This window comes from Canis lupus, chromosome 32, assembly GCF_048164855.1.
Source record: "Canis lupus baileyi chromosome 32, mCanLup2.hap1, whole genome shotgun sequence".
NCBI lineage: Eukaryota > Metazoa > Chordata > Mammalia > Carnivora > Canidae > Canis > Canis lupus.
The window spans coordinates 19011752-19034521 of record NC_132869.1 but is presented as its reverse complement, the minus strand read 5'-3'; the positions used below and the strand labels follow the sequence as shown (position 1 = coordinate 19034521).

The 22770-nt window shown below is 33.8% G+C and overlaps 1 protein-coding gene across 4 annotated transcripts in view; it reads left to right on the top strand.

Annotated features, from left to right (window-relative positions):
* Positions 1–22770, top strand: part of FAM227B (family with sequence similarity 227 member B) — a 189094-nt gene that overhangs the window by 47509 nt on the left and 118815 nt on the right. For all 4 annotated transcript variants that reach the window (XM_072808452.1, XM_072808449.1, XM_072808450.1 and 1 more), the window contains 2 exons: positions 4773–4899; positions 10523–10660. In XM_072808452.1, the coding sequence (XP_072664553.1) occupies positions 4773–4899; positions 10523–10660 (265 nt within the window). The remainder of the gene's footprint in view (positions 1–4772; positions 4900–10522; positions 10661–22770) is intronic.

Genomic DNA, 22770 nt, shown 5'->3' with positions numbered 1-22770 from the left:
ACTGCTATTCAACATAGTATTGGAAGTCCTAGCCTCAGCAATCAGGCAACAAAAAGACATTAAAGGCATTCAAATTGGCAAAGAAGAAGTCAAACTCTCCCTCTTCGCCGATGACATGATACTCTACATAGAAAACCTAAAAGCCTCCACCCCAAGATTGCTAGAACTCATACAGTAATTTGGTAGCGTGGCAGGATACGGAATCAATGCCCAGAAATCAATGGCATTTCTATACACTAACAATGAGACTGAAGAAAGAGAAATTAAGGAGTCAATCCCATTTATATTTGCACCCAAAAGCATAAGATACCTAGGAATAAACCTAACCAAAGAGGTAAAGGATCTATACCCTCAAAACTATAGAACACTTCTGAAAGAAATTGAGGAAGACACAAAGAGATGGAAAAATATTCCTTGTTCATGGATTGGCAGAATTAATATTGTGAAAATGTCAATGTTACCCAGGGCAATTTACACGTTTAATGCAATCCCTATCAAAATACCATGGACTTTCTTCAGAGAGTTAGAACAAATTATTTTAAGATTTGTGTGGAAGCAGAAAAGACCCCGAATAGCCAGGGGAATTTTAAAAAAGAAAACCATAGCTGGGGGCATCACAATGCCAGATTTCAGGTTGTACTACAAAGCTGTGGTCAGCAAGACAGTGTGGTACTGGCACAAAAACAGACACATAGATCAATGGAACAGAATAGAGAACCCAGAAGTGGACCCTGAACTTTATGGTCAACTAATATTCGATAAAGGAGGAAAGACTATCCACTGGAAGGAAGACAGTCTCTTCAATAAATGGTGCTGGGAAAATTGGACATCCACATGCAGAAGAATGAAACTAGACCACTCTCTTGCACCATACACAAAGATAAACTCAAAATGGATGAAAGATCTAAATGTGAGACAAGAGTCCATCAAAATCCTAGAGGAGAACACAGGCAACACCCTTTTTGAACTCAGCCACAGTAACTTCTTGCAAGATACATCCATGAAGGCAAAAGAAACAAAAGCAAAAATGAACTATTGGGACTTCATCAAGATAAGAAGCTTTTGTACAGCAAAGGATACAGTCAACAAAACTAAAAGACAACCTACAGAATGGGAGAAGATATTTGCAAATGCCGTATCAGGTAAAGGGCTCGTTTCCAAAATCTATAAAGAACTTATTAAACTCAACACCAAAGAAACAAACAATCCAATCATGAAATGGGCAAAAAGACATGAAGAGAAATCTCACAGAGGAAGACATAGACATGGCCAACATGCACATGAGAAAATGCTCTGCCTCACTTGCCATCAGGGAAATACAAATCAAAACCACAATGAGATACCACCTCACACCAGTGAGAATGGGGAAAATTAACAAGGCAGGAAACCACAAATGTTGGAGAGGATGCAGAGAAAAGGGAACCCTCTTACACTGTTGGTGGGAATGTGAACTGGTGCAGCCACTCTGGAAAACTGTGTGGAGGTTCCTCAAAGAGTTAAAAATAGACCTGCCCTACGGCCCAGCAATTGCACTGCTGGGGATTTACCCCAAAGATTCAGATGCAATGAAACGCCGGGACACCTGCACCCCGATGTTTCTAGCAGCAATGTCCACAATAGCCAAACTGTGGAAGGAGCCTCGGTGTCCATCGAAAGATGAATGGATAAAGAAGGTGTGGTTTATGTATACAATGGAATATTACTCAGCCATTAGAAACGACAAATACCACCATTTGCTTCAACGTGGATGGAACTGGAGGGTATTATGCTGAGTGAAGTAAGTCAATCGGAGAAGGACAATGTATGTTCTCATTCATTTGGGGAATATAAATAATAGTGAAAGGGAATATAAGGGCAGGGAGAAGAAATGTGTGGGAAATATCAGAAAGGGAGACAGAACATAAAGACTCCTAACTCTGGGAAACGAACTAGGGGTGGTGGGAGGGGAGGAGGGCGGGAGGTGGGGGTGAATGGGTGACGGACACTGAGGGGGACACTTGACAAGATGAGCACTGGGTGTTATTCTGTATGTTGGTAAATTGAACACCAACAAAAAATTAATTTATTGGGGAAAAAAGAGTCATGATTCATAGATTTTAATTTTATAGAACAGTGGTGTTCTGTAAGATGGACTAGGATTTTCTCTGCTAATATTAAAATATTTTTTCTTATTTCCATGTAAAAATTAAGGGTTAGGATTTTTGGCAAATTGTCTAGACATGACAAAAACAGCTGTTTCTCCTAGCCATAATCTGTCACTTAGTCTGTCCTTTTGTGGTGAGTGACTCTAGCCTACCTACATGGTTTGATGAAATCAAGCATGCTTTAACATAATGCTCTTGAGAAAAGGATAACAGGCCTGTTTAAAGTGCATGAAGAAAGAAGTAGTGGCACACATTGCATATCCCCCATTCTCCAATTTCTAGCCCTACATCTTTGTTGGGGGAGAAAAAATGTTCTCCCCTGGAATGGATATGCCTTTTGATAAGTGTTATATTTATAGCCTTTCTCAAATCATGACTTGATTTTTTTTTTCTGCATTCCTATTTTCTGTGGCTTTTTCTGAGGAGAAGTAAGGAGAAGTAAGTTGTTTAATCAAGATTCAAAGGCTCTTTGAGGACAAACAAAGATATATGTCTTGGTGATTTGACCCCTTGGCCTGGGTTCAGTCTTCTGTTAATGCTATCTCTCTGTTACTATGCTTCATAATGAGAGGATACCTCCCTATATATCTATCTCCTCCAGAGCTGTTTAAGTAGAAATAAAGTCTCATCTCATTGACCAACTTCCATTATTTTTACCTCATTCATATAAGTCAGGATTTTGTTACTGCTTGCTCATCTGATTCATCTTACCTAATAAAGAGAAATTTGTTAATTTTTAAGAATCAAAGAGTCATCTTCATGTCCCACTATTCGGTACAAATTAGCTGAATCTAAACATATTTATTATGACTTCTCTTTCTTCCACTGTCCCACAATGATAGACCTTCAGAAATTTTCCCAATTAATTTGACACTTGACCTTAATCATGAAGATGAGATATTCATAGAAAATTTTTAGAAGTTATCCTTATTCACCTTGTTCAACCTTTTAATTTTAATAGTATGATTTTTATACCAAAATATAATATGTGATTGTTTCTGGCAGTAAAATGTTCATGATTCATTTCAATAAAATTAAATATACCAATATATTAAAGCATTCCCCCACCACCACCAAAAAAATTGTGGTGTTCTCCAAAGCATATTACCAGCAAATTTGAGCACTTCTGGATTTGCTTACTGTATTAGTTTCTTATTGTTGCTATAACAAGTTATCACAAATTTAGTGACCTTAAAAACAACAAAAATTCATTGTTTTAGAGTTATAGAGGCCAAAAGTCCAAAATGAGTCCTACAAAGCTAAAATCAAGGTATCAACAGGGCCAATTCTTTAAAAGGCCACAAAGGAGAATCCACTCCTTGCTTCTTCTAGCTGCTGGTAGCTGCCAGCATTTCTTAGATTCTGTTCATTCTAATCTCTATTTCTGCCATCCCACTACGTTCTTCTCTTCTGTAGTAAAAATTTCCATAGCCTTCTTATAAGGACTCTTGTGATTACAATTAAGACCCACTGGATAATTCAATATAATCTCCGCATTTTAAGATTCTTAACTTAATGAAATCTGCAAAGCCTTTTTGCTGTATACATGAACATTTATACATTCCAAGGATTAGGACAGTGACTTCTAAGGGACACTTAGATTACAAAATTTTACATTTAGTATTAAGGGATAAATGTGATCTTGGATATTTATTTGATTGCTGAGTACCATAATAATAAATAATTTTTTAAAAAAATTATAATATAAAACTGTAACTTTTATGTTTAGTCACTTCCTAAAAGGAATTTAGTAGTTTAGGGATTTTAAGTCTAACAGAATAATGGTAGCACCATATATTTGTTGATATATGACCATAAGTTTTCATATGTAAACTACAGTAGTAATTGCAATATATTAACTCACCTAAAGAGACTTCAGTTATTTAAAAATATGCTTGTTACTCTTACCTCACACATACGCAGAATAATTATGTGAGGTGATAGAAGTGTTAGCTAATGTTATGGTGGTAATCATGCTGCAATATATAAGTGTATCGGGATCCCTGGGTGGCGCAGCGGTTTGGCGCCTGCCTTTGGCCCAGGGCGCGATCCTGGAGAGCCGGGATCGAATCCCACATTGGGCTCCCGGTGCATGGAGCCTGCTTCTCCCTCTGCCTGTGTCTCTGCCTCTCTCTCTCTCTGTGACTATCATAAAAAAAAGTATTAAAAAATATATATATATATATATATATATATATATGTGTATCGAATCAACATGCTGTATACCTAAAATATACACAGTATTATATGTCAATTATGTCTTATATGTATTAAAAATACTTAAATAATTAAGTAAATATACTTTTTATTATACTGATCTGTATATGTCACTTTATAAAAGAGGATAATACCAAGGTTAAATGAAATAATCATCAAACTTGTTAACTTCATCCTTTTATCCAAATTTAATCTTCTAAAATGCCAATAAATAGCCAAATTGATTTTATTTTTAACTCTTCTTTGTTCATTTTTCTCAACTTGAGATACAAAAGAGTTCTGAATGGACAAACACAAGCTATAAGGGAAAAAGGACATGTGTATTTCACAAACTTAATAATAATTTCTTTGGTGGTTGAGATATACTATATAAAATATGAAATCATTCTAATATGACTCTATTTTTGGTAGGTGTATCCTGACTGTTTGGCACAAGCTATCTATGCAACATTCCAGGAAGCATTTCCAGAATCCAGTAATCTTTTTAATGATGAATTTAAAGAAGATCTAGGGAATAATATTTTTCTTTGGTTGTCAGGTATGAGTATATCATTTACATATTGATCATTATTTTGATACCTAAAGCTTTTCATATATGGTATCTTTTTTACTCCAATTTTAAAAAATTGGTAATTCTTTGCCTTACAAAATATGCCATATCATGCCAATGTTGTTTTTTAAAAATAACAATAATCTATTTTCTTTTGAAAGTTTTGTTGTGAGGAGAGACAAACCATGAGAGATTCCTAACTCTAGGAAACAAAGGGTTGTGGAAGGAGAGCTGGGTGGGCGGCTGGGGTAACTAGGTAATAGGCACTAAGTAGAGCATTTGATGGGATAAACACTGGGTGTTATACTATATGTTGGCAAATTGAATTTAAATAAATAAATCAATTAATTAATTAAAAATAAAAACCACCCAAGAAAGTATAGCTCAGGACCATATGGCTTCATTGGTGAATCCTACCAAACATTTAGATAGAATTAATATTGATCCTTATTAAACTCTTCCAAAAGTAACCTGAACTCCCAAACTCATTTTATGAGGCCAGCATTACCCTGATACTAAAGGCAGATAAGGGCACTACAAAAAAAACTATAGACCAATACCCCTAATGAATATAGACACAAAAATTCTCAATGAAATATTAGAAACCAAATTCAACAGCACATTAGAAGGATCATAAACTAGGATCAAGCATGATTTATCTTTAGGATGCAGGATGATTCAACATATGCAAATCAACAAATGTTATACACCACATTAATAAAATGAAGAAAAACCATATGATCATCTCAACAGATGCGGAAAAAACACTTGAGAAATTACAATATCCTTTCATGATTAAAAAACCAACACTCAACACATTGGATATGAAAGGAGCATAGCTTAACATAATAAAGTCCATCTATTACAAGCCCACAGCTAACATATTCAGTGCAAAAGCTTTTCCTCTAAGATCAGGAACAAGACAAAGGTTCCCATTCCTACCATTCCTATTTAACATAGTATTGGAAATCCTAGCCATAGCAATCAGAAAAGAAAAAAAAATAAGTAAAGTGCATCCAAAAGGAAAAGGTAGGAGTAAAATTGCCTTTCTTTGTAGATGATACACTCTTATACAGGCATACCTCATTTTATTGTGCTTCACAGATGCTGCAGTTTTTACAAATTGTAGGGGTTTTGGTAACCCTGCATCAAGCAAATCTATCAGTGCCATTTTCCCAACAGCATTTGCTTACTTCATGTCTCTGAGAGAAATTGGTAATTCTCACAATATTTCAAACTTTCTCGTAATTATATTTGTCATGGTGATCTGTGATTAGTGATTACAACTCACTGAAAACTCAGGTAATAGCATTTTTTTAGTAATAAAGTTTTTAAAGTATGTATATTAAATTAGACACAATGCTATATAGCACATTTAATAGACTACAGCATAGTGTGAACATAACTTTTATATGCATTGGGAAATCAAAAAATTCATTTGACTTTATTGTGCTATTCATATTCAGTTTATAGAAAATCCTCAAGACTCCACCAAAAAAAAAACATTAGAATTAATCAGTGAATTCAGCAATGTTGCAGGATACAAATCACTATACAAAAATAGTCGCATTTCTCTATACTAACAACAAAATATCTGAAAAACTAATAATCCCATTCACAATAGCATTAGTAAGAATAAAGTACTTAGGAATAAATTTAGCCAAGGAGATGAAAGATCTGTATACTGAAAACTACAAAATTTTGATGAAAGAAATTGAAGAAGACACAAACAAATGGAAGGATATCCTGTGTTCATGGATTAGAAGAATTAATTTTGTTAAAATGCTCATACTTCACAAAGCCATTTATAGATTCAGTGTAGTTCGTATCAAAATTCCAATGGCATTTTTCACAGAAATAGAAAAAACAATCTTTAATGGATTGTATGGAATTACAAAAAAACCTGGATAGCCAAAGCAATACAGAGAAAGATCAAAGCTGAAAGCATGATACTTGCTGATTTCAAAGTATGCTACAAAGCTCCAGTAACCAAAATGATATGGTGCTGACATAAAAATAGACATAGACCCATGGAATAGAATCCAGAATCCAGAAATAAACCATCACAAATACAATCTACTAATATTCAATACTCTTTTCCATAAATGGTTATACTGCAAAACCACATATAGAAGAATGAAATTGTACTTTTTATACCACTCACAAAAATGAACTCAAAGAGGATTAAAGACTTAAAAATAAAAAACAAACTATAAAACTTTAAGAAAATATAGAGGAAAAGTCCTTGACATTTTGTAAACAATTTTTTGGATATGATACCAGAAGCATAAGCAACAAAAGCAGAAATTGGTAAGTGGGACTGCATCAAACTAAAAATCTTATGCATAGTGAAACCATCAACCATCAACATGATTAAAAGGCAACTCATGGAATATATTTGAAAATCATATTTTGACAAATGGCTAATATACAAAATATATAAAGAACTCATACAGCTCACTAGAAGAAAAACAAAATCTAATTAAAAAATGAATAGAGGAACTGAGCAGACACTTTTCCAAAGAAGACATATAGATGGCCAATAGATACATGAAAAGATGCTCAACATCACTAATCATCAGGGAAATGCAAATCAAAACCACAATGAGATTTCATCTCATACCAGTCAGAATGCCCATTACCAAAAAGACAAGAATTAAGTCTTGGCAAGGATGTAGAGAATAGGGAACCCTTGTGCACTGTTGGTGAGAATGTAAGTTGGTGCTGTTACTTTGGAAAATGATATGGAGATTCCTAAAAAATTTAAATAGAACTACCATGTAACCCAGCAATCCCATTTCTGGGTATATATCCAAAAGAAATAAAAACATATCAAAGAGATATCTGTACTCTCATGTTCATTGTAGCCTTATTTACAAGAGCCACGATATGGAAACAATCTAGGCGTCTGTCAATCAAGGGTTAAGTTGGATTGAATTTTGAGTCCCTTGTGTCAAACACATAGTTTAGTACATAGTAAGCCTTCAAGTGCTTGTTGAATGTTATTTTTATTTATTATAAGGACCAAGTAAGTTTTGGCCCAGAAATGGAATGATTATTCAACATTAGACTGTATTAACCATTTCTGATGTTCTGATACCTTGACATACAGGGCCTTGCTTTCCCTGAATGGACTGCACTGCCATAGTTAGCCATATCCTAGAGATATTAAACAACTCACCCATAAACATGCTTTTTAAAACATAATTTTCAAATAAAACCAATTCAGAGGCCACATTACAACACCTTATTTATTGGGTTCTCGTATTGTGGATCCCTATCCCCTTATCTGCATCATTCCAGAACCAGGTACCAAACAACCAGGGACAGGCCCTATGCCACAGAACCTGATAAAATTATTCAGGTTAGTCCATTCTGAGCCAGTTTACCCTGCCTTGTCCCTTCCTTCCTCAGAAGCTTCAATAGAGCCTCTTTTTCACAGTTTCTCCTTCTTCCCCTGTGTTCTGACTGACCCCAGTGTTTCCATGTGTGGTCAACTTTGCCATGGTGTGTCCCCTTCTCTTGAGAACTGTGAGTAATAAACTACCTTTTTAATGCCAGTCATTTCCTGATCTTTTAGCCTTACTATCTCTCATATTTCCTGTTAATACACTATATTTTAAAACAGACAATCTACCAAGAAAACATTCAAGTGAATTAAACTGAAGTCTTCTGCACGTTTTATCTAGTGGCAACTTATGTGAAATAAGTGATAGCCCAATCTAAAACCATTGAGAAAATTCTAATTGACAGCTGAATATATATAGCAAGTAATCCTCATTGAACATTCACTACTAAAAAAAATATTGGTTATATTTTGGAGTATATCAATATATAGTATTATTGATAATAATAATAAGAGTAGCTCATATTTTTCATTTATTGAACACTTTAACATTAACTCTCAGAACAACCATATGAAGTATACAAAGGAATATATATTGTCCTCATCTTTATTGCTGGGGCTATACATGTTTGGTGTGATTAAATAAATTATTCAATCATACACAGCTTTTGGAACAAAAATAGAACTTTTAAAATTTATTTTTGTGAAATTGTCAACAATACTAAAAGGCAACCTATGGAATGGGAGAAGACATTTGCAAATGACTTATCTGATAAATGGCTAGTATCCAAGATCTATAAAGAACTTATCAAACTCAACACCCAAAAAACAAAAAATCCAGTCAAGAAATGGGCAGAAGGCATGAACAGACATTTCTCCAAAGAAGACATCCAGATGGCCAACAGACACATGAAAAAATGTTCAACATCACTCATCATCAGAGAAATACAAATCAAAACCACAATGAGCTACTGCCTCATACTAGTCAGAATGGCTCAAATTAACAACTCAGGAAGCAACAAATATAGGTGAGAATGTGGAGAAAGGGGAACCCTCTTACACTGTTGGTGGGAATGCAAACTGGTGCAGCCACTCTGGAAAAGAATATTGAGGTTCCTTTTTGAGGTTCCTCAAAAAGTTAAAAATAGAGCTACCCTCTTACCCATTAATTGCACTGTTAGGTATTTATCCAAAGGACATAAACAGTGATTCTAAGGGGCACACCCCAATGTTTATAGCAGCAATGTTCACAATTCCAAAAATATGGAAAGAGCCCAGATGTCCATTGACAGATGAATGGATAAAGAAGACATAATATGTATATGGAATATTAGCCATCAAAAAAATGAAATCTTGCCATTTGTAATAATGTGGATGGAACTAGATGGTATTATGCTAAGTGAAATAAGTCAGAGAAAGACAAATACCATATGATTTCAATCATGTGTGGAATTTAAGAAACAAAACAGATGAACATAGGGGAAAGGAAGGAAAAATAAAATAAGATAAAAACAGAGAGGGAGGCAAGCCATAAGAGACTTAATTGTAGGAAACAAACTGAAGGTTGCTGGGGGATTGGGTAACTGGGTAATGGACATTAAGGAGGGCAATGAGCACTGGGTGTTATATGCAACTGATGAATCACTAAATTCTACCTCCTGAAACTGATAATACAGTATTTGTTAACTAAATAGAATTTAAATTTTAAAAAATTTTTAAATTTATTTTTGTTACTTTTTGGTTACTACAACTGATTCATAAATATTACTTAAAAAAATAAGGGAAGAATAATGATAGTCACCTATACTCAGAAGTGATCATGTTAACATTTAAGCTACAGCCACACATACACAAGAGGTAAAATTGTTCTTCCCAAAAAACATATTATAAATGCCTTTCTATGTTAAATATTTATAACTTTTAGTGGATACTTCATGATCCAAGGTATGGATGTATTCTTATTGGATGTATAGGTCCTTTCCAAATTTTTGCAATAATTAATTTCCTCCTTTGCCCATCAATGAACTTGGATTATGTCTATGAGTCAGAAGATGATACCAAGTTTTGCCTCTTTTCTAATTCACTGGTTTATGGACATTAATACTTCTTAAAGAATTCCCCTCATATAAAACTTGAGACTGACAATTTCCACAGGGTTCTTGTGAGGCCGAAACATGTAATACTCATAAAAATGCTTTTATAAATTAAAGATATTTTCAAGTGCTAATTTCCATGACTAAATAAATACACATTTTATATTAACAGGTTTAAAACCTCAAAAAGGCTTTTGGACCTACTGGAAACTAAAAGAGCTCTCCACAACAACCATACATGGTACTAAGAAAGCACCTTCAACATCTATAAAGGATAGGATTGAAAGAAGTCAGGCACGTATCACAGCTGGTAAGTACATTTATTGTCAACTGCAGGATGAAGTAGCCAAAATAAAATATATTATATTAATGGTTTATTATGATTTTCCAATGATTAATTCTTTGGAGAGGGTCTCAAAATAACATTTGATTTGTAAGTCGTTGTTAACAATAGTTTGAATATTGCTTTAAATTTTAGCTTTTCATTATAAAAGTGGTGTGTGCTTAACTTCATCCTCCCACTTGCCTGTTATATTTTTATATTGATCTTGTATCCTACAGTCTTGTTAATTCTAGTAACCTTTTTATAGATTTCTTAGGATTTTCTGCATGGAAAATCATGCCATCTGAGAATAAAGAGCATTTAACTTCTTTGTTTCCAATCTATATGCCTTTGTTTATTTTATGTGCCTACGACTAGGACCCTAGGAAAACGTTAACTAAAAGCAGTGAGAATGGACATCCTTGCCTCATTCCTGCCCTGAGAGAGGAAATGTTAGGTTATTTGCCTTTAAATTGATTTTGACTGCCAGTTTTTATAGATGCCTTTTGTCAGGTTGAGGTAGTTTCATTCTCAGTTTGCTGAGAGGTTTGTTTTGTTTTTGTTTGTTTTGTTTTCTGTTTTTGTTTTTTTAATTTATGGATAGATGTAGGATCTTGACAAATGCTTTTTAGCATCTGTTGAAATTAAACTATTTTTTTCCGTTTTTAGTCTTTTAATATAGTAAATTACAGGGATTGATTTTCAAATGTTAACTGAACCCTGCATCTCTGGGATAAATCCCATTTGGCCATTGTGTATTAACTTCTTCATGTACTACTAGATTTAATTTGCTAAAATTTTGTTTTCTTTTCCTATACTAATCTGTCTCGTTTTAGTAATAAGGATTTTGTTCCCTCCTCTTTCCTAAAAGAGTTAGTATAAAGTTGGTATTTATTCTGCTTCCCATATTTGGTAGGATTCATCAATGAAACCATCAAAGCCTAGAATTTTTTCTGTGGGAAATTTCTTGACAACAAATTCAGTTTCTCTAGTAGGACTATTCAATTATCAGTTCCTTCTTAAATGAACTTAGTTGTTTTGTATGAATTATTTTATTCCTTTAAATGTTTTTGAGGTTTTTTTCTGATATATAATTCAGTTACTTAGAAATATTTTGATGCATTTGAGCCTTACTTTCAAGCTTCATTAGGTAGAACCAGTGAAGTCTTTTGTCTAGGCCTAATTAGTTTCCCCTGCTGAGTCAATACCCTTCACAGTATTCTACTTCTTGCTCTGTGTATAGAAGGTTTCCCATCTGACTATCTAGAAAATGAGCTTTGTGTGAGCTCCAAGCTGCTCCTTCCTTTGGGTGGCTCTTTACCAACCTCAGGCAAAGATTCAAGGATAACCCTCTGAAAATCTTTAGAATGCTCTCTGTGTGCATCTGTCTCCTCCACATTATGCTGACCTATGAACTGTAGCTTGCCTTTGCCTTCCTGAATGCTAAATTTTCCTTTTTTGGCTCAGTGAGACTAGTGGATTCTGTTTGGATTCCCACTCCTTGCACTGTGCAGAAGAGACAATTGAAGGGCTCCTACATTTGTTTCTCTTTCCTTGGGGATTGCTGACCTCTGCTGCCTATTGTCTAACACATGGAAACCATTGTTTCATATATTTTGTCAAATTGTTTAGTTGTTGGGTGGCTCAGAGGTTGAGCATCTGCCTTTGGCTCAGGGCGTGATCCTGGGATCTGGGACCAAGTCCCACATCGGGCTCCCTGCATGGAGCCTGCTTCTCCCTCTGCCTGTGTCCTCATGAATAAGTAAATAAAATCTTTAAAAAAAATTTTTAGTTGTTTAAGAAAGAAGAGTAAATCCAGTCCTTGTTACTGTATAATAGCTAGAAGTAGAAGCAATATTGTGTTTTTATTTATTTATTTATTTATTTATTTATTTATTTTAAAGATTTTGTTTATTTATTCATGAGAGACACAGAGAGAAAGAGAGAGACCAAGACATAGGCAGAGGGAGAAGCATGCTCCACGCATGGAGCCCAACATGGAATATTATGCACCTTTAAAAGATTAAGATAACACTTAAAATACTTCTCTATATTTATTCATATATTTATCATTCCTGGCACTTCATTCCTTGCTATAAATTTCAGTTCCTTGTGATATTATTTCCCTTAAGCCTGAGAAACTGCCTTTTGGCAATTCTCATAGTTCAATTCTGCTAGCAATTAATTTCCTTGTTTATTTATCTAAAAAAAGTATTCATTTTGCCTCTATTTTTTACAGGATACTTTTGCTAGGTATAGAATTCTGGTTCATTTTTCTTTTGCCTCTTAGCAAGATATTGTTCCATTGTGTTCCAGTTTCTATTATTTCTAATGAAACATCAGACATTATTTCACCATGTCTAGGGTCAGAAACTTTTCCTGTAAAGGGCCAAATAGTAAATATTTTAGGTTTTATTGGATACATATCGTTTCTGTCACATAATAATTTTCTTTTTTTTTTTTACATAATAATTTTCTTTACAACTCTTTAAGAGTATAAAAACCCTTCTTAGATTCTAAATGACATGAAAGATAAGCCATGGGCTGGACAGGACCTGCAGGCTGTAGTTTGTTGATTCCTACTTTATTCAATATGCTTTTTTTCTTCTAGTTACTGTCAAGATTTTTCTCTTTGTTCTTGGTGTTCAGAAATCTGTCCATGATGTGCTGACATACTTTTCTTTGTGTTCATCCTACTTGGGCTCATTAAGTTTCTTAAACTTGTAAACTTGTGGTTTGATGTTTTTCACCAAATTTGGGGATTTTTTTGCCATTATTTTTCAAATGGATTCTGTTCTATTATTCTCCTCTGGGACTTGAGTTTAGCATGTATTATAGTACTTAATCTTGTCCACAATTCACTGAGACTTTGTCTTTTTTTTTTTTCAATTTCTTTTATCTGTTTTATAGATTTCATAATTTCTAACTATTTCATTTTAAGTTCACTGACTTTTTCTCCTGTGGTCTCTGATCTATTCTTAATCCAATAAATGAATATTTCACTTTATATATTGTACTTTTCAGTTAAGAATTCCCATTTGGGGGATCCCTGGGTGGCGCAGCGGTTTAGCGCCTGCCTTTGGCCCAGGGCACGATCCTGGAGACCCGGGATCGAATCCCACGTCGGGCTCTCGGTGCATGGAGCCTGCTTCTCCCTCTGCCTATGTCTCTGCCTCTCTCTCTCTCTCTCTGTGTGACTATCATAAATAAATAAAAATTTAAAAAAAAAAGAATTCCCATTTGGTTCTTTTTTCAGTAGTTTCCATTTCTATTCTGAGATTCTCTTCTTTAGTTATGACCATATTTTCTTTTGAGTCCTCAACATATTTAAAATAGTTGCTTTAGAGTTCTTGTCTGGTAATACCAACATTTGGATAACTATGAGATTGATTTCTATGACTATCTTTCTCTTGACTGTGAAACACAATTTCTTGTTTCTATTCATGTCCTATAACTTTTTATGTAATCTTGGGAAGTTGAATGATACTTTGAGGATATTCTGAATTCTGTTAACTTCCAGTAAACAACATTAAATTTTGTTCAAGTTATTTACTTTAGCTGTATTCAAAGTCCAAATGTTATGTGTTCTGTGATGGTCAGCCACTAAAATCTCCACTTAGAACTTTTAGCCACCCAGCTATTCCTTTCTACCTATCCCTGTAGATCTCCCTCTTCCCACCCTATTCATGAGTAATTCGGACACCAGCCAAGAATTTATAAAGAGTTTATAATATTCAGATTCTGGATTTCCCCCACTGCATCCTCTTTCTTTCCAGGATTTCTATAACTTCCTTATTTTTCAGCCATCTGGCAGTCCCAAACATCAGCTCCTTAAACCAAAAATATTTCCACTTTATGTTTGAATTCCATCCACTTACATGCTATGACAACTAAGTAGTATCATCAGCCAAAAACCTGCATGCAACTTCATGAACACAAATTGCATCCACTAGAGGTTGCCTTTTACAAGGCTCAATTCCCCTCCAATTTCTAACTGCTGTTGGTCATTCTCTGGTACCTCCAAATGGTTGTGTTTTTTAAAAATATTTTCAATAATTTATAACTTTTATTTGTGGGGAAGTCAGATTGGTGTAGGTTAAATATTTTATTTAAATATCAACTTTATTTTATAATTTAAATATGAAATCTTCAACATTTTCCCTTAAAACTGTATTATGTTGCTTCATTATTTTCTATTAATTAGTGTAGTAGAGAAGTCTAAAGCCAACTATTTTATTCTTTCTTTACAGTTAATTTAGGGAATTTTGTTTTACTTTTCCAAGATTTTAAAAATTATCTTTAAAATTGGAAAATATCACTGGAATATGTCTTTATGAATGACAATTTTCATAGGTTTTTTCTTAATGATAAATTTTATTATAATCTTGCATTTCCTTAAGCTCCATTGCAGACCTAGTAAAGGTCTTAGCCAAATATTTCAAATGAGACAGAAAGTAGTATGTCTGTTTCAGACATTTAACCAAAAAGTTTCATTCTACCATTGGAGAGTATTCTCCTAATCCTGAGGAAATAAAATCCAGAGAAAGGCTTTCACATGATATGCTATAACAGACTAATTGCTGCAGCATAAAAACTGAACATATGTAGGGATCAATTAAAAAAAATAAGAAAACGACCACCAAAATTTGTTCATTTGGCAAATGTTGTATAAACCAAGAACAGTTTTCTGTTATGGAGTAAATCCTGAAAGTGCCCTGGAAGTTAAGCTGAAAGGCAAAAATCAAGTTCCTAGGAAAGACCACAATTTTTTACATTGTGTCTTAGCCCTTTCCGGTTACCAGGCTACCAGATGCTCCTGGAGTATAGAGGTAAAAGTGACTTTTACTCAAAGTAAAAGTTGCTTTCCCAACCAATCATCTCATTTCAGTGCAACTTGTGCTTTTCTCTTTTTTCCCCCCATTTTTAAAATTTATTTAAGTTTTAGTTAACATACAGAGCAATACTTGTTTCTGGACTAGAATTCAGTGATTCATCACTTACATATAATACCCAGTGCTCATTACAACAAATGCCCTCTTTAATACCCATCCCCCAACTAGCCCATTCCCCACACACCTGTTTGTTCTCTATCATTAAGAGTCTCTTGTGGTTTGTTTTCCTTTCTCCTTTCTTTTTTTCCCTCTTTCCCATATGTTCATCCAGTTTCTTTCTTAAATTCCACATATAAATGAGATCATATGGTATTTGTCTTTCTTGGACTGACTTATTTCATTTGGCATAATACACTCTAGCTCTATCCATGTCATTGCAAATAGCAAGATTTCATTCTTTATGATGGCTGAGTAATATTCCATTGTATTATATGCTCCAGATTTTCTTTATCCATTCATCAATCAATGGACATTTAGGCTCTCTCCATAGGTTGGCTATTGTTGATAATGTGCCTATAAACATCCTTTATTTACAGGTTTTTTTGGTACCATTTCTAAATCTGGTCCCCCTCTCCAAAGGTAATGACTATAATGAAATTTGTGGATACCACTCTGTCTATAATATATAATATTGCTTTTATGTTCTTTACATAAATAAAATACATAAACCATTTTATATTTCAAAATTTAACAATAATTAACATTCAATAATTTAAAATAATCAATAGATATTGATCAATTTTTTTTAGTAGTATTTTTGACCATCAAGAAAATATAGTTAAGTTACTCTAAAGACAGTCAAGAAAGTTTTTTCTTTTCTAGGAAATACTGCTTAAGAGCTTTTATTTCAATAATGTTTATTCCAAGCATCCCCTATTTATATGTTGCTTCATGATAATCCTTGTATTTTCAGAAGTTATTTCAGTATCCATTTATTGCAATCTAGTATGAAGATTCTAGATGGTGAATTACAATGCTTGAAAGAGCTTTTATACTGTATTTCTAATGATCATTTTCATTTGACAGAAACATAAATATTGTATTTGCTTCAAACACACTTGATTTTAATAATAGGAAATCTTGATAAAATGTATCGTATATTTTATTTACTCCTAAATATTTTAAAAATACTTTCTATATTTGACTCTAAAACATGACTAGATTTTTTCTCTGGATGACATCTTCTAAGTCTGGGAGGGCAGATTAGAGATTTTCCTCTAATCCATTTCCTCATTTCCTTTCATATACAGCTAAAAATTAAAATTTAATAATTTATCTTGGATTTCTATAAATCTTCAATTTGAAGTATGTACTTGATAATGTGTATTAACTTTTTAGAGCCTTAACAGTAATGTTCTTATGTGGCAGTTCACTTCTTTTATCCTTTATAAAGTAGGAAAACTGAAGCATAAAAAATTAAGTAATAACTTACCCAAGATCACATAACTGATAAATAGTGGAAAATGAATTCATATACAAGAAATTCTGGCCTTAGTCTAAACCCAGCAACCTCACATACTTCCTCTCATTCAGTTAATTTTATAAGCTTATAAATACATTAAGGCTTAAAATTGTCATCATAGGATAAGAGATGTAGCTTACAAAGTTGTCATAGCCTTAATCCTTCATTCATGACTAATGTGAATGAGCTTTTAGATCCTTTCCTGGGATCAAATTTTAGTACATGAGAAGGAAAGAGGGAGAGACGTGAGTAGATGGGCCAGAAAAAGAGCAGAAGACTAAGGGAGAAAATTCATTTGTTTCCAAATTTTTTCTATAGATTCCTCTAGAAATAGCAATGGTTTGGGGAATTGGAAACCCACATTCTGGGGTCAAAATAATCCAGAAGTATACTGACAGCAAAGTGTTGGAATTTCTAATCCTCTGAAAGTAACTGGGCCTCCACTAGGAAGCACAGGTCTGCTATGCACCAGTGTTTTTGGCAGGGGAATTAAAAGTGTAGTTGTACCATTTCAAAAAGTCAAGAATTGCTTAAAGAGGGTTTGGGTTTGTTTTATTTTGTTTTTTACAAAGTAGTTTTTTCTGTAAATTTCTACTTAGATTGTGACTATTAGGAAATCTATGTGTTTATTTGAACTTTGAGGCTCTTAAATTTTTCTAGGGCCCTAGCCTACCTTTAAGGCTATCTTGTTGAGTTTTTATATTAGCTAGGAGTCAATGAGTACTTCTCCTCCACATAGTGTTTCAGAGATCGAGGCTATTTTCACCTTCTGGGGTCACCAGCCTATAGAACTGCAGTCATTAGAATTAATCTACACCAGGAGAATATGTGAGAACTAGGCACAGAATCTTAAAAGTCTTGGCAAAAGTTATAAATTTCCAAGTATAAAATAAATACTTCATAGGAATGTAATGTGAAGCATAGTGATTTAGTTAATAATACTGTTTTACATATTTGAAAGTAAGTAGGAGAGTGGATCTTGAAAGTTCTCATCATAAGAAAAAAAATTGTGTAACTATATATGGTGATGGATATATTGTGGACTTTTGGACTTATTGTGGACTTATTGTGGACTTATTGTGGACTTATTGTGGTCATTTTACAATATATTCATATATCAAATCATAATATTGTATACTTGAAATTAACAAATTATGTCAAGTATACATCAGTTTTAAAAAGTCTTGGCTCAGTAGTTACCCACATCACTCCAGTGAGAATAAGCCATGCCTATATTAAAGTGTAAGGAGGGCTGGAAAATAAAAATTCTTATTGGGAAGCTGCTACATAGTGACAACTCTGTACTATGGAAGGGGAAGCCACACATTTTGAAAGATAGCTAAGAATCTCTGCTACAGGTATTCAGTTAAAGAATAGTGTAGTAATCAGTTTTTCAATGCTTAGAGACTGCATAATAAGTCAGTGGTAATATTAACAAATGTAATTTTCATATCATATAAAGAAATGTGTAACATTTAGAAGACCTGCATAACTCACTGAACCAATATTTTTCAAAGACTGTCATATTATATTTTTTAAAATCATACACAATGACAGGTGGAGCTAGAGAGTATAATGCTAAGTGAAATAAGTCAGTCAGAGAAAGACAAATACCATAAAATTTCATTCATATATGGAATTTAAGAAACAAAACAAACAAGCAAAGGGTGAAAAAAAGAAGCAAACAAAAAAAAACAGACTCTTAACTATAGAGAACAAACTGATGGTTCCCAGAGGAGAGGTGGGTCAGGGAATGGGTTAAACGGGTGGTGGGGATTCAGGAGGGCACTTGTGATAAGCAAAAGTGATGTGTGGAAGTGCTGAATCTCTATATTGTGTACCTGGCACTAATATCAAATTATATTAACTAACTAGAATTTAAATAAAAGTTTTAAAAAAGAAAATAGTTATCTTTTCCAAAAAGATGCTATTTATTTTAACATGAAATGTGTTTATTATTCTTATTTTTAATGAACTAATGTTCGAGATTTCTCAGCTTTAATTTCTATTATAGGAAATACTAGTAGATACAAAATCCATAATTCTTATATTTTTAAGAATATAAAAGAGCCCTGAGACAAAAATGCCTGAGGGACACTGCCCTACAGGAAATCACTGTGAAGGGGCTTTCACCATGGCATTTGAGACCTACCATATCCTGCTTGCAGTTTAACAGCTTCTGTGTTGCTTATACTCAAGCTGGACTCAGGAATCACTATGGAGACTACCCTAGACATAAGACTCTGATAATTTATTTACTAGGCCATAAGTATGTTTTGATTTGGAAACTTTTCTGCAGTTACTAATGTTTCTTCAGCTCTGACATATTTAATTTGCACATAAAAGACTTAAATTCCTTTATGTTTTATATAACCTGTCTGGGCATTATGTTTCCACCTGAAAAAACTGACATGATTACATTAGATTGTTTCGTATTCCCCTCTTCTAACATTTTATTACTCTATTACTTCTATTTTTAGATGCTGAATAATCTTCCCAAGTGGTTGTTGACTATTGAGGTGGAATTAGCAATAGAGACTAGTGGCTTAGATTTATGATTTTAGAACTCTTCCTCCTCTATAGTTGTGTGCACGTGAGTGTGTGTGTGTGTGTGTGCGTGTGTAACTTATGTGTGTATCTTGTGTGTATAAATATGTTAATCTGTGTGCTGGAGGAATGCTAAGGCAGGTCAGGGGCAGAACTGGGGTAAAACATGAGTGTATATATAAACATGTGTGCATATATATGATTTTCAAGAAATAAAATAACCTATGCTCCATGTGTAATGCTGTCTCAGAATTGCTTCTTCTAATCCAAAACATATTTAAACCATAACTTTTCCTTCACATTTGAGATGTTTATTGTCATGTGGGCTTAACTTCTCCAAAATTTTAAACTAAAAAAAATGTTCTGTTTTTGTTTTTAATGAAATAGACAGCAGATAGTTAAAATTTGCCTTCCAAACCAAATGGCATATCTCCCTTTTTAGGACTGGAATGTAAGCAGTTATAGAATTTCAGTATCTGGAATGACTCAAGATTTACAAGCTAGCTCCCCTTAACCAGTGTGTTATTAGATTATTTACCAGACTAAAGTTTTAGTGTTCATTTCTCTTACTGTGGTACACCACCATATAACCTTTTAAACTCAGATAAAGATCGTTTTTGAAAAACTACTTTATACTTCTCTCCTAGTTTTTAAACCCAGTTTCTTTTCTTTATCTAAACTTTAAAGTTAAAATATGAAAATACTTCATGATTTTTATGGACTTAATTTAAACTACATGTAATAAAAAATCCTTATATTCAGTTAACATGTAACTTTCAAGTACCTATGTGTACATCATTGTACTTAGTGCTGGGGGAGATAGAAAAGAAAAATTGTTAGTATACTAGAAACTAGTCACTCCATGCACAAGTACTAGTTGATATTTAGCAAAGGACATGTTCCAAAAATAGTAATAGCCCAATGGATTAGCTACTTGAACTTTAATTTGTATATCTCTGTCAATTTGCTACATCTTCACTGCCAGCAATGTCTAGGGACGATTAACAAAGAATCCTTAAAACTTGGAAATAAAGTAACTTTCTGAGAATTAAGCCAGTAAAATCTTGACATTGTGCTTTTCATTAATAAAATATTGAAAGAAAACCAAGAAATTTACATGGCTAAAGAGAGAGGAAAACCCAAGACACTAATAAGATGACCAGAGATATAAACTTCCAATGTGTTAGTAATTTAATAAGTTGTATTATTGTATTGTCTTTGGTTGTATTTTACACTATGTGGAGAAAGACTATATGAACAAAAGTGTGATAAAAAATACGTGGCACAAAATAAATGTAGCCTAAAGAACCAGAAGCCTGTATTGTTTTTACAGAACTATCCACACTGACCATTGTAAATTAGATTTTATAATAATTTCAGTAATATATTTTTCAAAATCATTTTACCTCCCTTTGCTTTGATGCCATGCTTACCAAATAACTTTCTAATTGCTAACTTAGTTTTTAGGATAATCTTCTATGGTCTGTCACAGGGTGACTGGCAAATGCCTCCCCCAGATATGTTGGTTTATTGATTAGTGGTAATGGTCAGAGGTGCTGGATAGCATGAAAAAAAAAAAAGTGAATTCTCATTGCATTAATGTAATTGAGTGACATGAAAAAGCCATGCTAAGGTGAAGTGAATAACAAGAATTTGAATGCTTCTGAGAGATTTAGTCACTGGTTTGAACAAAACAAGGTGGTATGTTTCTATGCATTTTTAACAACTACATTTGTATCCTGCTTAAATATTGGAATCATGCTTTGTATTGAGGTATGCTCATTATTCTGTCACTAAATTGGAATTGGTTTAACTGCTTATTTAGTGACCATTTACTGAGCGCTTACTCTGTGCTAGATACTTTCAGAGGTGCTTGGGATACACAACAGGTAAGATCATTTTCCTTATTAAAGTTATGGGTTGGTAAGGAGACAGACAATGGGACAAACACAGTGGACTAAGGAAACTATTAAGTTTATGTTAAACAGTGGTAAGGTGGAGCCAATTGTTTGACAGCTTTGGATGATATTTTTTAAGCAATTTAAATACAATAGGCAATCAAGAACCAATATGGATTTTTCAGGTGCCAAGTCACATAGTCAAAATAGTGTTTAAGGAATTAGGTAGTATCTGAGATTGGGAAATCATGAAACAGAAGAATGATTAAGGAACTATTGCTAACCTCTAGACATGAGATTATCAGGTTGTAGAAGGACCAAGAAAGAGATACATCTAAAGATGTTGAAAAAGTAGAAGCTGGCTGAGTGTTGTGAAATAAAGACAAGAATAAAGGCTGACTAAATTTTGAGTGTAAATATTAGAATGTTTATCTACTCCCATGCACTGTTGGTTGGAATACATATTTGGAAAAAGCTTTCTGAAAATCAGTTTTTCAATTTATGTTTTTAAAGGATTTTTTTTTTTTGGTCTAATAATTTGATTTCCTGCAATCATCTTGAGAAAATAACCGGGGGCCCCTAGGTGGCTCAGTCGGCTAAGCATCTGCCTTCTGCTCAGGTCATAGTCCGAGTCTTGGGATTGAGTTTACATCAGGGGGGCCCCTTGCTCAGAGGAAATTCTGTTTCTCCCTCTCCCTCTGCTCTCCACAGCAGCCGCCCCCCACCCCATGCATGTGCATGCTCTCTCTTGCTCACTTGCCCTAAAATAAAGTCTTAGAAAAAGAAAATAATTAGAAATATAAAGTATATACCAAGAAACTCATATTTATGTTAGCGAAAAGTTTGAAACAATTGAAATAACCAACAATAGTTAAATACGGAAGAGTAAAATAGAGGTCTTCTCATCTATCTAGCCTGTCAGATCAATGAATTGGTTGATTAATAGAAAACTTTTGTTAAATTGATATATGTACACCTTCAATTTTTTTTTTTTTTTTACTTCAGATGTAACAATGTGCATTCATTTATCAGGTTTTCTGTGGGGCTATGGACTTTCCTATGATTAATATTATTCTAATAATTATCATGCCCACTAAACATTGCCAACAGTGTCCATTTCAAGTTTCTTTAAAACAGACTGAGAGGGCGGCCGGGGTGGCTCAGCGGTTTAGCACCTCCTTCAGTCCAGGGCGTGATCCTGGAGATCCGGGATCGAGTCCCAAGTCAGGCTCCCTGCATGGAATCTGCTTCTCCCTCTGCCTGTGTCTCTGTGCCTCTCTCTCTCTCTCTCTCTCTCTC